This window comes from Protomyctophum bolini, assembly GCF_963924005.1.
Source record: "Protomyctophum bolini genome assembly, chromosome: 22".
Classification (NCBI taxonomy): Eukaryota; Metazoa; Chordata; class Actinopteri; order Myctophiformes; family Myctophidae; genus Protomyctophum; species Protomyctophum bolini.
In genome coordinates this window covers 11,315,539-11,330,145 of record NC_137883.1, presented here as the reverse complement: position 1 = coordinate 11,330,145, position 14,607 = coordinate 11,315,539, and the positions used below count along the sequence as shown (strand labels likewise).

At 41.7% G+C, this 14,607-nt stretch overlaps 3 protein-coding genes across 3 annotated transcripts in view; all 3 read left to right on the top strand.

The window, feature by feature from the left end:
• slc31a2 (solute carrier family 31 member 2) overlaps positions 1-14,607 on the top strand; it is a 45,268-nt gene that overhangs the window by 339 nt on the left and 30,322 nt on the right. The gene's annotated exons all lie outside the window — the stretch shown is intronic.
• Positions 1,033-1,920, top strand: LOC308310404 (nucleosome assembly protein 1-like 1; the record flags this gene model as incomplete). Its single annotated transcript, XM_080756749.1, has 1 exon — positions 1,033-1,920. One exon carries the CDS (start codon positions 1,033-1,035, stop codon positions 1,918-1,920), a length of 888 nt encoding a protein of 295 aa, XP_080612875.1.
• Positions 11,095-13,859, top strand: LOC308310403 (T-box protein VegT-like; the record flags this gene model as incomplete). Its single annotated transcript, XM_080756748.1, has 6 exons — positions 11,095-11,225; positions 11,462-11,564; positions 12,119-12,283; positions 12,415-12,721; positions 12,959-13,121; positions 13,364-13,859. 6 exons carry the CDS (start codon positions 11,095-11,097, stop codon positions 13,857-13,859), a joined length of 1,365 nt encoding a protein of 454 aa, XP_080612874.1.

Here is a 14,607-nt window from a genome sequence, read left to right as displayed (position 1 = left end):
GTTTGCATGTTTGCAATTGTAACAGCTGAAATCAGTATTCTGATATTAACCTGCATGTGGCTATACCTACAGTATAGAAGGTGCTTGGAAACTACGATCATATCTTTTTAAACACTGGAGGTTTTTTTGCCTATCATTGTGTAACGGGGAGTTTACAGCCAATGGTATGAGGTCACTAGCCTCTTTCTCAAGTTTTGCAACTATCCACTGAACTGTGTTTTAGTCTCTATGGCAGAGAGAAAGAGAGACTTCTGATGGTTGAAACTGAAAAACCAAATCCTTGGTAACAGTGTGACACCTCAAAGATGTCCCAGATATATATATACCCCCTCTCTCTTCATCCTGAAACATTCACAGCACAGACGTTCCTGCCTTCTGCTGTGGGAACCAGGCCAGAGCATGACATTCCTCACTAGCTAGCTCTCTTCACTGTGCCCTGTGATAGTCTGTCTCCCTACAACACCCTGTCTGTCTGTCTGTCTGTCCCTCTCTCCCCTGTTCTCCTTTTCTTGGTGTCTTTCACCTTTATTGTCTGTGCTGCTCATTCCAGGCCTCATTCTGCTTCAAAGAGACATTGTGTTGTACAGTACTCAGTACAGTACAGTCCTCCCTTGAGCACATTCTCTCCAGAGCCGGAAAGGGCGTCTACCGTTGTCTATGGTGCATTCAGCCAGGCTTTATGATCCTGGCTCGATAAATCCGCCCATTCTAAGCCTCGCTTGGCTTTAGTGGAATGGACCAGGATTTAACAAGCCTGGTTTTGGTTTAAATCCTGGATTAGTTAATCCAGGTTTCGTGAAACAGGCCCCTGGTTGAAAGCAAGGGTAGAGAAGTCTAAAACTCCAAATGTTTTTTTTCTGACATCCCTTACATAGCGTGACGACACATTTTCCCATATTTGGATCAAAGCTGTTCCCTAGCAACGCAATACCACTCTATACATCACTTTTTTGTCAGCATACATCATTTTTGTCGAGCGTAGAATCTATAAATTAGCTGTCAGGTAGCACCACCTGCCTCATAAACGCTGCCATGGACATATTACCAAAGCCTTCAAAGAGACGTGTTTGTGCCCTCAAGAACCTCCAGGTGCAATGTGCTCACATTGATGCCAAGTACCACAAGGAGGTCCATGAACTGTCGAGGAAGTACTCCTACCTTTACCAGCCCCTCCTCGACAAAAGAAGCGAGATCATCAAAGCCGTCTACGAACCAACAGATGAGGAGTGTGAGTGGAAGTCAGATGAGGAGGAAGAGTTGACAGAGGACATGAAGGAGAAGGCCAAGATACAGGAGAAGAAGGGTGAAGAGAAGGAGGACCCCAAGGGCATCCCTGATTTCTGGTTAACTGTCTTCCATAATGTGGAAAAGCTCAGGGAAATGGTGCAGGACCACGATGAACCCATCTTAAAACACTTACAAGATATCAAAGTTAAATTCTCTGATCCAGGCCAGCCTATGAGCTTCATATTAGAATTTCACTTTGAGCCCAACGACTTCTTCACAAACACAGTGCTGACAAAAACCTACAAGAACAGGTCCGTTCCAGATGAAAACGACCGTTTCCTCTTAGATGGCCCAGACATAACTGAATGCATAGGCTGCAAGATCGAATGGAAAATGGGCAAGAACGTCACGTTGAAAAGGTCCAATGGCAGCAACAGGAAGAAAACCAAAAGCGTTTTATCCTTCTTCACATTCTTCACGCCGCCTGTGGTCCCAGAAAGTGGAGAAATGGATGAAAATTCTCTGGCCATCCTGGATAAAGATTTTGATATTGGTGATTTACTCCGCGAGTGCATTGTTCCCAAGGCCGTGCTCTACTTCACAGGAGAGGCCGAGGATGATTGTTCTGATGAATCGGATAGCGATGAATCGGATAGCGATGAATCGGATAGCGAGTCTAGTGAGGAGCAATGATTGAGCAGGTACTCAAATCACATGAGGAAAAATGACCCAGACTATGACCACAAAAGGGATGAAAACCTCCCAACCAATGGCACATGGCAAAAAAGAAAGGAATGAGCAGCTGATAATTCGTTTTGGTTTTTGTAAGATTCCGAGCTGCACTTCTTGTTATCGACATTCTTTTGGGCGGCGCTCCCAGAGGCATATTCAAATGGAAACAAACAGTAGAGGGCAGGGGCATACGTACCAATAGTCCGACAGACTCACCTGTGGCTCAGACATACGTGTCATTAGTCAGAAGGTTGGTAGGGTGTCGAACTATTGCGTCGGACTGTTAGGACGTCGGACCAAAGATATGCACCCGCATATCTATCCTGCTGTTTTTTGCAAATGGTTCCCAGTTTGGGGTTCTTGTGAAGTCTTTCTTGTGAGTTAGACAAGTCGTTCTCAAACTGTGAAGGACCCCCAAAATGATATATATTTGGTTGTGGACCCCCAGAAGCGAAGATTGGTGTTAATGTTTGCTTCAAATATATATACTAAAAGAATTGTACTTTCTTTTTTTTTTTAAGATTTTGTTTATCTGCTATTTTTGAATAGCCAAATAATCAAATATGATGCTATATTATACCTAAATATTCCTGGGACCCCCTGGAACCCCCCTTAAGGACCCCCCCAAACCCCGCTTTGAGAACCACAGAGTTGGACTACAACATGGCAATGTCAAAGAAGCCCATTTCAACCCCCTTCCTCCTACTAAGTTCCAGGTTATTAGTCGAAAAAGGTATGAAAGTGCACAACACTTTTACTGTTTTTTGATATTTTAAAGTAGAATGGAGACTCAGATGTTTGAACAGTTGCATCCTGCAGCCAGCAGTATGTTCCAGCAAATTGAATCCTGTCATGTTTTTCCTTTCTTTTCTTCCTAGTCATATTGAAGTAGGCCTACTTGCCAGCAGTGGTTTGCAAGATTAGCCCTGTACGCAAATAAAAATATTATTCTATTAACTAGAGGCCTGGTGACTTGGTTCAGCATGATATTATTGCCCCATTGACAGTTATACTTGTTCAAGATTAGAAAATGGGATGTAATGATGTGCTTAGTATCCCAGGCCACTAGGTGGCACTGTGGCATGTCGGAATACCATGCCCTGTATTTAGGATGGAGAACAGATCCAGTTGTCAGACATCATCAAATCAAGTCATTACTGTCCCTTTGCAAAACTTTTTTTTTAACACAATAATGACATGCAAATGCAATGGAGCCTGGAGGTGAATGTTGCATACAGTAGTTGTTAAACAGTGGTGTGGTTTCACATCTATTGTTCGGACTCTGACCTACCTTTCTATCAGTTGCAGTGAAATGCAGTTGACATGGGGTTACTTTTAAACTTTAAAACAGTTGATGCACTACTTGGGAGTTTTCTTCCTCTGATTGACCACTAACCCCTATTATATTTTTTTCTTTGATCTTAAAAGCTCACAAGATCTGCTATTTTTGTTGAATGTTCGCCTACTATGACATGCCTAGATGAGGTACACTGAGTTTCATGTGATTAAGAATCTAGGAGACAGGAGTTGAAGCATTACATTTTCATTTTGACTCGGTTCCACAGATAAATATTGTGAAAATAGAAGATCTACAAGCTCACAACGCATGTTTTTTTTTGCCTTGCCTTGCCTTGAAATCATGTGGAGACCACCCAAGGGGCCCGACCCACAGGTTCCAAATCCAGTCGCCCAGTCGGGACCATAGAGCTATAAAGGAGGTCGTGACACACTTTTGGGTCATGGAACCATTTTTGTGGGGCACAAATAAATATCCTATTATTGTGCATTTCCTACATTCGGTCTTTAATAATTACTTAAAAGATTTTCAAACATTCAAAAAAAGAAGTTCCCAAAAATGTTCATGAATTAAAAACAAATTAAAACACTTTTCAAAAGATTTCATAGATCAAATTGAGTCCTTTGCTAATTGCTACTACCTCTAGTCTAGTGGATACTTTTTCGTGATTGGCTCTAGGCTGCCTCTAAACCACTGGGAGACTTAAACCCATAAAACCCATAGTCTGAACGGCATAAAACCCATGCTCTGAACGCCGGTATTTTTGGATACTTAACTGTGAGGCTTTCACTCTACTACATTTCAAAGACAAATATTGTACTTTTTGACTCCACTGCATTTCTCGAAAAAGTACACTATTAATGAAACACCTTTAAGCCCCACTTGAAATAGCGAAAATGGCAGATGTATAACAAGCTCACAGCGATTTAACTCAAGTAGTTACTGGAGTTCAGTCCACCTGGTGTAAATTTGTATTAAGTGATTCATATATTATGTTTTATCTCTTAGTGTATGAATTACTCTTCTGCTGCACCCCCCCCCCCCCCATATGCAATGGGTTTAAACAGACAGACCTTTAATAGTTTTGTGATAAATTCAGGTGTCAGAAGTTTGGGCACATCAGAGTTTGGGCTTTGTGGCACCCAAACTCTTATAGTTTTTATATCTACTTCTTTGCATCTGTACTGCATACAGATTAAACTTTAATCGTAATTAAATTAAGGTTTGTTAATCCTGTTGCATGCAGCAACAATTTGTTTAAACTTGTTTTTAAAGCACTAATCAGCTTGCACAAAAGATAATAGTGATGTGAAAATAAAGTCTGATTCTAAAGGACTGCACCGTCTCAACCACGTTGAGGTTTATGATGTTGTTGAATTATCAATTCAACAACAAGGAATCTGCAATAAGATCTAAATAATCGGGCCTGCAAATGTAGACTCAATACTGTTTAAACAATTTATTTTAACATATAATATCTGTGATCTATGTACATTTTCTCTCAAAAATAAATGAATAGATTTACACTAATAATTTCAAGAGAATAACGTTGCTGTTTATTTCAAGTAGCCAATCCGTTGACGAGCAAATAAGGTTTTAATCACAGGTTAAGCTTTTTAAGTCACAGTTTAAGGGTTTAATCGCTGATTTGTTTAGTTCTTGTGTGTGTGTGTAACGGTGCAATCCACAGGAGGGGGTAAATTAATGTTCCTTCTGATGTTCAGTACATTGTCCTACACTAGTAGTACATTTTAATTTAGTGATTCAGATAATGTTTCTATCTCTGAAGGCAGAAACAGTTGAATTCCGGCTCCCAGCTGGAGGTTTACTTCAGACCGATGGGTCTTTCTCAACAAAAAGACCTTGTGGGCTAGAAGCAGAAAAGGCTCACCTGCACTGTTGCAGCTAGCTACTGTATGCTGTTCCATACAGTAGCTCCATCATTGAGTACTGTAATGCTTTTAGTATCTGTGATTACTTGACTTTCAGTCCACTACATTTCAAAGATAAATATTGCACTTTTGAATCTGCACTATCACTGCATTTCTGGGAAGGGGAAATGTAAAAGGGCAGCTATGCAAGCTCACAATGCATCTCGCAACGATTTGATTCAAGTAGCTACTGGATTTCAGTACTTTGTCCACCACTGCTGGTCAAATTGAATCAAGTTATGTTCTCTTGAGTGTAGAAATGTACCTGTACTCTGCACCCCCCCCCCCCCCCCCCCCCACACACACACACACACACACACACTCCAATCCACAGTCAGCATTGCTACATTGGTGTGTTGAGGAAATAAAAGAGTGCATCTGGTACAGACCCCTGGGGGACTCTGGTCAATAAAGTATAGTGGTTATAGTATAAATAAATCAAAGTCTGTACCTGTACCCAGTAAATGTTGTATCAATGTACAAGTCAGTGTGTGTGTGTGTGTGTGTGTGTGTGTCACATTTGCATTCTTGCATTTCTGCATTCCCGTGCACCATTGACAAGCATAGACGCTGTACACTCACACACATTTGTAAATGAATAGGTGTGTGTGTGTGTGTGTATGCGCGCACGTCCGGCACATTGCATTCTTGCATTTCTGCATTCCTGTTGACAAGCATAGACGCTGTACACTCACACACATTTGTGAATGAATAGGTGCAGAATGGTGCACTCCACAGGGGGGGATAAATGAATGTTCCTGCAAATGGGCCATTTAGCACATGTATGGGGCCAATATTGTGGATCAGAGAGACCCATCAGAGATCTGAGCAGTGCAAATTAGCAGTGTGGAATTGTAGCCTCAGTAGTTGCCACTGACCTCCATGGGGGGTGGGGGTTTGCAGGCAGTTTACTTTAGTAGTTAATGTACTAGTATATTTTTGAATATCTGCTTTCCTTGAGCATTTGTATATAATATAACTTTCACTCCGCTACATTTCAAAGACAAATGTAGTATACTGTTGACTACTCCACTAGATCTGCTATTTTAACTACCGGTATTATTGATTGATTAAAAAAGGACACTTCAGCAAACTCTTTATATAGTTTTATACCCATTGTAATAGCATTGATATATTGTGTGTGTGTGTGTGTGTGTGTGTGTGTGTGTGTGTGTGTGTGTGTGTGTGTGAGAGAGAGAGTGTGTGTGAGAGAGAACCTGAAAATGGAAAATACCCAAGCGTTTTAATTAAACAACACAGAGACATTCTGAATACAGTGACAACAAAGGCAGAGCCAACAATTATACCCAGCATTGACTTGTATGTAGATACGCAATGCTTTATAGACAGCATAAACAGACAAACAAATCTAATTTGGGGTTGGGGGGGTTCAGCATTGGTGTATTGAGGAAATAAAAGAGTGCATCTGGTACAGACCCCTGGGGGACTCTGGTCAATAAAGTATAGTGGTTGTAGTATAAATAAATCAAAGTCTGTACCCAGTAAATGTTGTATCTATGTACAAGTCAGTTTGATTATATTTGTTTTGTGTGTGTGTGTGTGTGTGTGTGTGTGTGTGTGTGTGTGTGTGTGTGTGTGTGTGTGTGTGTGTGTGTGTGTGTGTGTGTGTGTGTGTGTGTGTGTGTGTGTGTGTGTGTGTGTGTGTGTGTGTGTGTGTGTGTGTGTGTGTGTGTGTGTGTGTGTGTGTGTGTGTGTGTGTGGCACATTGCATTTTGCATTCATGCATTTCTGCATTCCTGTTGACAAGCATAGACGCTGTACACTCACACACATTTGTGAATGAATAGGTGCAGAATGGTGCACTCCACAGGGGGGGATAAATGAATGTTCCTGCAAATGGGCCATTTAGCACATGTATGGGGCCAATATTGTGGATCAGAGAGACCCATCAGAGATCTGAGCAGTGCAAATTAGCAGTGTGGAATTGTAGCCTCAGTAGTTGCCACTGACCTCCATGGGGGGTGGGGGTTTGCAGGGCCCTAATTCAGTGGTGGACAGGCAGTTTACTTTAGTAGTAACGCACTAGTATATTTTTGAATATCTGCTTTCCATGAGCATTTTCTTTCCGCTACATTTCAAAGACAAATGTGGTATTGATGTGTTATTCCCGTGAGAGAGTTGCCTGATGGTCCAATAAGCATAACCATAAAATCTGGCATATTTATTGCCCGGGATACTTATCCCAAAATGAGTGGTCATGTGATATGCATATGAACGGCAAAGACATATATGAAAGCACATACGACCTGTTACATCACAAATCAGATTCGATCATATCAGTCCGTTGATCGGGGCGCCCCTTGAAGCACAGGCCAGAGGGGTTGTCTGTCCTGGAGAATTCTGACGTGTCTATACTTTTTCAGACACTATATAGGAATCTTTCTGTCCCTCTGACCTTGCTTGAGCACAGCTAGGGTGCACACTCTTATGAGTAATGGTAGCTGCTTAAAAGGTCTACTTTATCTCAACAGTATACTGTTGAGTACTCCACTAGATCTGTACTCCACTAGATTTAACTATTATTGATTGATTAAAAAAAGGAAACTTCAGCAAACTCTTTATATAACTTTATACCCATTGTAATAGCATTGATATATAAACAATGAGTGTGTGTGTGTCTGTGTCTGGGCTCTGGTCGGAATAACGTGTTCCTTCCACACGCTACGTCTGACCGGGGAAAGGAAGCATGAGGTCCCCCCGGTCGGCAGAGGGAGTGTAGTGCCCAGGATTACATTAGATAATTGACACTGGGTGAAAAAGATGGGATGCAAAATCTTGGGATACATTTTAAAAATAAATAAATAAAAAGAACAATAAAACAACACATTTAAATATTTTATTTTTTCCATGGAGTAGCGCCTCTGAAATAAGGCAAATAAATAAACTTTAGACTGTAAAAAAAAAAGTGCAGGTAGGACACACAAGCAAACAACTGCTCTGGACCCATATCCCTCTCTCTCGTCCTGGCACGCAATGCTGACAGGCTGCACCCATCAGATCAGAGGACACTGATGGACATGCGCACAAAGTCAGGCTTTAAAATTTGTACTTTTACAATGCGAATACTTTAAAATTAGTGCATTGAAATGTACCAAAAGTACTCATTGCAGAATGCCCCACTTCAAACGTTTTCCAAATGTAGACATCTTTTAGATGTAAGCTCATATTGCGACATCAGCTATTCATATTGGACTGAAGTGGTTAATGTATGTTATGTAATAATAATCCATAATACTAAGTAAATGGTAACTAAAGCTGTCAAATAGTTCAATATTTGCCTCTGAGATGTAGTGGAGTAGAATTAATCTATATACAACTGGAAATACTCCAATAGTACGTGAAAGAAAATACACTTTAGTAAACATGGTCTGCAGTCACAGTGCTCCCAGGACACTTCAGATGGACATACAGCAGGGGGCAGGACTCTCAGTCTGCCATTGTCAAGGCCAGACTCTAACTACAACATCCCACCCCCCCCCCCCCCCTCACCACCACCACTCCCTTCCTTCTCCACTCCAATACACAACAAGCAAGCACAACCCATCAGGAAAAGTCTGGAGACTGAGGGCTGTTACATCCTGATGTTATGTTCCTCCACCCCTGGGGTACTGTTCTGTTTCATCCACACACTGTAGTAAATATCCTGAGTGTTAAATTTGAACTCTGAGACCTTTACATTTTGCGCTCTCTCTTACATTATTATAATTGACAATGCCCTCCTCTGACTTGGAGGGAGCTGAAATATTTTCAAGTCCACTTATATTAAAGGACCACTTCACCACTTTTCAACCTATCTTCATATACTAGGTCCTCACTAATAATCATGTTTTTTTTCATGATTATTAGTGAGGACCTATTATATGAACACAGGTTGAAAAGTGGTGAAGTGGTCCTTTAATAGTTCCAACGGCATCCTTATTTCTTTCTCTTTTGAGGGGCACTAGCCCCGTCATAGTGTCTGAGCAAATCAGCAAGTGTCTATTATGGTCCTACACAAAAAATAACTAAATTCCCATTGACAATGAATGGAGAATTTGACGTCATAGTGTGAGCAAATAGGCATAGTGTCTATTTTATGTCATGATGATGTACAATGATAAGAGCGTGCCTCACTTCACACAGGTGCGATTTTTAAACAGCTATAGTGTTTAATGTTTGTGTTGTCTGAAAGCAAACTTTAAATGCCATTGACGAATGGAGAAATTATGTCATATGTGTCTGCGCAAATCAGCATGTATGTCGGCCAATAAGGGACCACCATTCTTGATGATGTACGATGATTAGAGCGCCCCTCACTTTACACGGGTGTGATTTTATTTTATATTTGGATACAGTTCCCAGAGCTAAATGAACACAGAGGCACTGAGTGGTTTTCTGTGTAACCATCATGGGGTTAGTTAGAAACGGTGCTGTTTTTGAGGATATTCAGCTATAGTGTAGATATGAATGAATTTACGTCATATCTGGACGAGCAAATCTGCTACAAGCTCACACGAGCTTGTAGATCTGCTATTTTCAGAGGATTGTTATACATTTCACACATTTGAACATGGGACATTTTGCAGTACTTTTACTTTTTCTATGCCATCTGCTGGCATTGGCCAAAGCACAGCAAGACATATTTACTTTAAACCAGAATTGACAAGATAGTTCATACATTTGTGTCAGAATCCTGGGTGTTAAGCCTAGACAAATGGCTATTCAAGGGTACATTAAACTCTCTGGGTTAAATGAACACTGTTTCATAGATGATTCAAGTACGAAACATACTTAAATCAATGATAATAGCAGAGAGAGTTACCTACTATAGTTGCTTGCAATATTACACAGCTCTGCTTTATCTTTATTCTAGTAGGCTGGCCTATGTCTTTTATTGTATACATGTACATGTATTTTGTTTTTATTTTACACTTGTTTCTTGTTAAAATTGAAATTGTTAATTTAATTGACAAATTGAGGAAGAGGAACAAAATAATACAAACTCCTTGCAACCACACAAAAACCCAATTCTGTGGGGAAAACATAATATGACAATTGCACATTTACAAGCTTGCAACATGTTACCATGCGATGTGTTGTACGTTCATGGAACAAAATATTTTCAAATTACGGTGACGGTCCACAGGCCTTAAAATATTTGAGGACTATTGACTTTGAGACACAAACAAGCATAGTGTACTCTGCAAGCATGTTGATGGCCCATGTGTATCCACTGGAACAAAAGGCCACCAACAACTCTCGTACATCTATGCATAATGTCACAGTGTGAGCTGTGAGCACTCCACTGATGAGCCCACTTCAAAGGCTTAGACACCAGATAATGAGTCTGCCTGCCCCATCACTCTACCTACCTAGACCCCTCCCACTCTGGGAGGACCAATCAAGTTCAAGGGTCAGGCCTTCAGGAGTCCAGGACAAGCAGGGAGAGACATTTAAAAAGGTCTTCACTCCATGGATGAACAGCACAGCAACCTGAACTAAAAGCTCTAGGAACTTCTGAATCTGCACTTCATTGCTTTCGTCTCAGAATAACCTTTGCACCAAGGCTCCACCAGCGACTACTACTACTACTACTCACTGCTACTAGTGGTGAAGATCTTAAGAAGATAGAATGCAGCAAATCTGTGGTGAGTCTCACATTTAATTATCTTTGGGATCAAACTGAATGGACCTCTGAGTCCAAGGGTGCATTTGTTTCCATTTGGTTTCATCAAAGTAACATTTACATTATGAATTTGACTGCATGCAACTTGTGTGACATGATGTAGCTAAAAAGTATACAATTAAGCTGTTTTGATTTCTTCACTTGCAAGCATGATGAATGATACAATGATTTTCATTTTTCGTTCTGTTTCTGTCGATTTAGACTCCAAGCCTAGCTTCAGCATGCCACAACAGTACCCTCCTGCAGACGAACCCTACCAGCAGATAAGCGCCAAGTTGATTTTGGAGAACTCTGATCTGTGGAAGTCCTTCCATGCCTTTGAAACAGAGATGATCATCACCAAGCACGGAAGGTAATACTTTCACCACTCTTCTACAACAACTGTGATAATCACAGGCATTCCTATACCTGACCCTAATTCTACTGGGGTTTACTTATGATCCTAGTTGACCTTTTCTATGCATTTTATGTATTACCCATGTGGTGTTCTTGCTTATTGTAAATCACTCTGGATTAAGTGTCTGCCTACATTTTAATTAAGTTGGACAGTAAGTTAATCAGTGTTGTTTTGGTTTCTGTGCTTTTCAGGAGAATGTTTCCACACTGTAACATCCAACTCTCTGGACTCCAGCCCTATGCAAATTACGTTGTTATGGTGGACATGATTCCTGTGGATAACTTCAGATACAAGGTAAGGATGCTGGACTGTTGAAGTAAACAATATTTTCAGATTCCTGGTTAAAGCCATCCCAGACATTGACCCTCCCACACTGGGCCAATCACCACACCTCCTGCATATGAAAGAGCATTATCACTTCCTGTTTTTTCTACCCTCAGCTGGGGGCCTTTCAATTAGCATCCTTCCAAGACTTCTCCCCATAGGACCAATAAGGCTTTTTATATGGCCCTCATATCAGTTGCCCTGTACCATTTGGTCTCACACACTTATTAGCATGCACATGAAAAGAGAGGTGAAGTGCATTCACAAGGATTTGGTCATAGGAAAGAGACTTATGTTGCTGGATCTGTTTTCAAACAAATTTACCCTGACACATTTTCTCCTATAATAATCTCCTACAATAGCAGATGTGGATTTAGATGTAGGTGTATTTTGTAGAAATAAGATGTATTTCTTGTGCAGAGAGAAAATTATGTAAAATCTCGTGAAGAGACTTTCTTGATCAGCCTGTTTCACACCTAGTAACCCCCCCCCCCTTCTTCTCCCATCTCCTGTACCTTCTGTAGTGGAATAATGATAAGTGGGAAGTAGCAGGCAAGGCAGAGCCCCAGCCCCCGTGTCGGACATACGTCCATCCTGACTCCCCCGCCACGGGAACTCACTGGATGAAGCAGTCCGTGTCCTTCCTCAAGATGAAGCTCACCAACAACACTTTGGATCAGTTTGGACATGTAAGGATAGCCCCACAACAACAATTTGCAGTGTTACGAAAGCACCTGGCTGCTGCTGCTACTATGCTGTTAATGGCAGTCCTCATGTATATATGCCTCATGCTGTTTTGTGCTCTCTCGTTGGTTCTCAGATCATCCTGCACTCGCTGCACCGCTACCAGCCCAGGTTCCATGTGATACAGGCAGACAGCCCTTACACGGTCTGTTGGGGACACTTTCAGACCTTCTCCTTCCCAGAGACCCAGTTCACAGCAGTCACTGCTTACCAGAATACAAAGATCACCAAATTGAAGATCGACCACAACCCCTTTGCTAAAGGATTCAGAGAGGACGGTACCCACCCTCAGACCAAGAGGTGCCGCGTTTCAAACAACAGTCCCAAGAGTGCTGCAAAGAAAGCCAAGCTGGACATGAAGGCAGTTTACAATAGCCCTCCAGGTAATACCCCCCCTCAAAATGATATTTGTGCTAATTGCATTTGAAACTAAACCAGAAAGGAATTCTAATTGCATGTAGTTTTTCTAAGCCATCAGTCGTATACTGTATTATATTCTAATACTAAATTATTTCCGTTATTATTTTGTTGCTTTTTGTGGGACATAATTTAATAAGTTGTATAATGGGGTGTAAAAAATCTTCAATCTCATAATTAAACTGTGTGTATTACCCTCTTAGGCCTCCAGAGGTCGCCCTATGCCACTCAATCAGTGGAGACCATGAAGAATATCAAGGAGGAGAGTCAACTTTCACCCTGGGCTGTGGAGTCCTTGGAACTGCAAGCAGACTACAGCAGCGAGGAGCAAATGGTCCCAGCATCCATGTCATACCAGCACTTCCGGTAGGATTACTATAGCATACAAGTAGAATAGCCAGTTGGTTTAAATCAAATGCAAATCATTATAGAAAATATATTATTATTGTTTTCAGCGGTTGTTTGGGGGCCACACTTAAATTCAGTGTTTTCTCTTTATTTTACAGTGTTAAGATTTTGAGTTGTTCAACTTCTGTCGTATGTGGCATGTAAATATTTCCCACCGTGCTGCATTGAGCCTAACCCCAAAGCCTCTTTGTCTCCTCCAGATCTGGCGAGCATTCCGGACTCCCATCCCCGGCCTCTGTGGCGGGAGACTGTGATGGACGGAGCAGCTACGAATCCCACATCCCAGACGTCGCCACCGTTCCCGAGCACAACCAGGGCTTCAGGTTCGACCTCTGCAGGGAGATTGATCAACAGAACCAACAACGAGCCCCCGTCCAGAGCCAGGCGACCATGCCCAGCCAAGACTACCGGCCCGCCCCCGTCGGCATGCCCGTGCCATTCAAAACCAACACCGGTGTCCGGGGCTACCCGGTCTACGGCCATGGCTACTACCCAGCCGAGCAGAGTATGAGCCACAGAGGAGAGGCCGAGGCAGCCGGACAGTACGTGATGCATCCACTCACGCACCCCTCCCTCCATGCGCACGCCCCCGCCGCCATCACCGACCACAGCGGCCACCAACAACGCAGCTACCACCATGGTGGGAACGCGGCAGAGTGGAGCCAGTACCCACTCTTCTCCTACCCCTGTTGGTGAACTTTGACATGACTTTATGAAGATCCCCCACACACACACACTTTTTTTTTCACACACTTTTTCCCCCCCACTTTTGCCAAGAGATGAAAGGAAGACCAGCTGTCTTAAGTGCTCTCTTTAGTTTCTTGGGGTAAAATGTAAAAAGAATTGTATGAAAATGTAGAACTTGTTTATCTTGTAAAAAGTTAGAGTTAAATTGAGAGTTAGACTCTCTTGGTTGTACAGTGTAAATTAGCAATGGGGTCTGTGTTGATTCCCAAACATTCTATGTTCTTAAGATTTTTTTAGCGATATGCACCTATGGCGCAACACTATATGAAGTGTATGGAATTCTGTATCACTGTGTGATGGACAATAAAGTTTTTTTAACTTTTAACCAGAGAGTTTATATTGCATAATTAAATTATATTCCTTCATGTGCTGATACAAATATCAGCCAAGCCATAAAAGCAAGAAAGACAAGCTATAAGCACAATAAGCCATACAAACACTGATGACCAAACATGAAAGACCACGCAATTAACAAATGAGCGCTTTAAATAGCTGGTTGGAGACTTGAGATGATCTACTGTATCAATCCTATCTACTTTCATACATTATTAGAATACTAAGTCTAAAAACTGTTTATCCCCAGAAGCTCTCAACACGTGTTCAGATGCGTGGGGGTCATGCACATTTTTGGAGGCATGAATAATTTAATAAATAAAAAGTTCATTTGAAGTAAAGTCTGAGTAGCGTCGTGGCAACC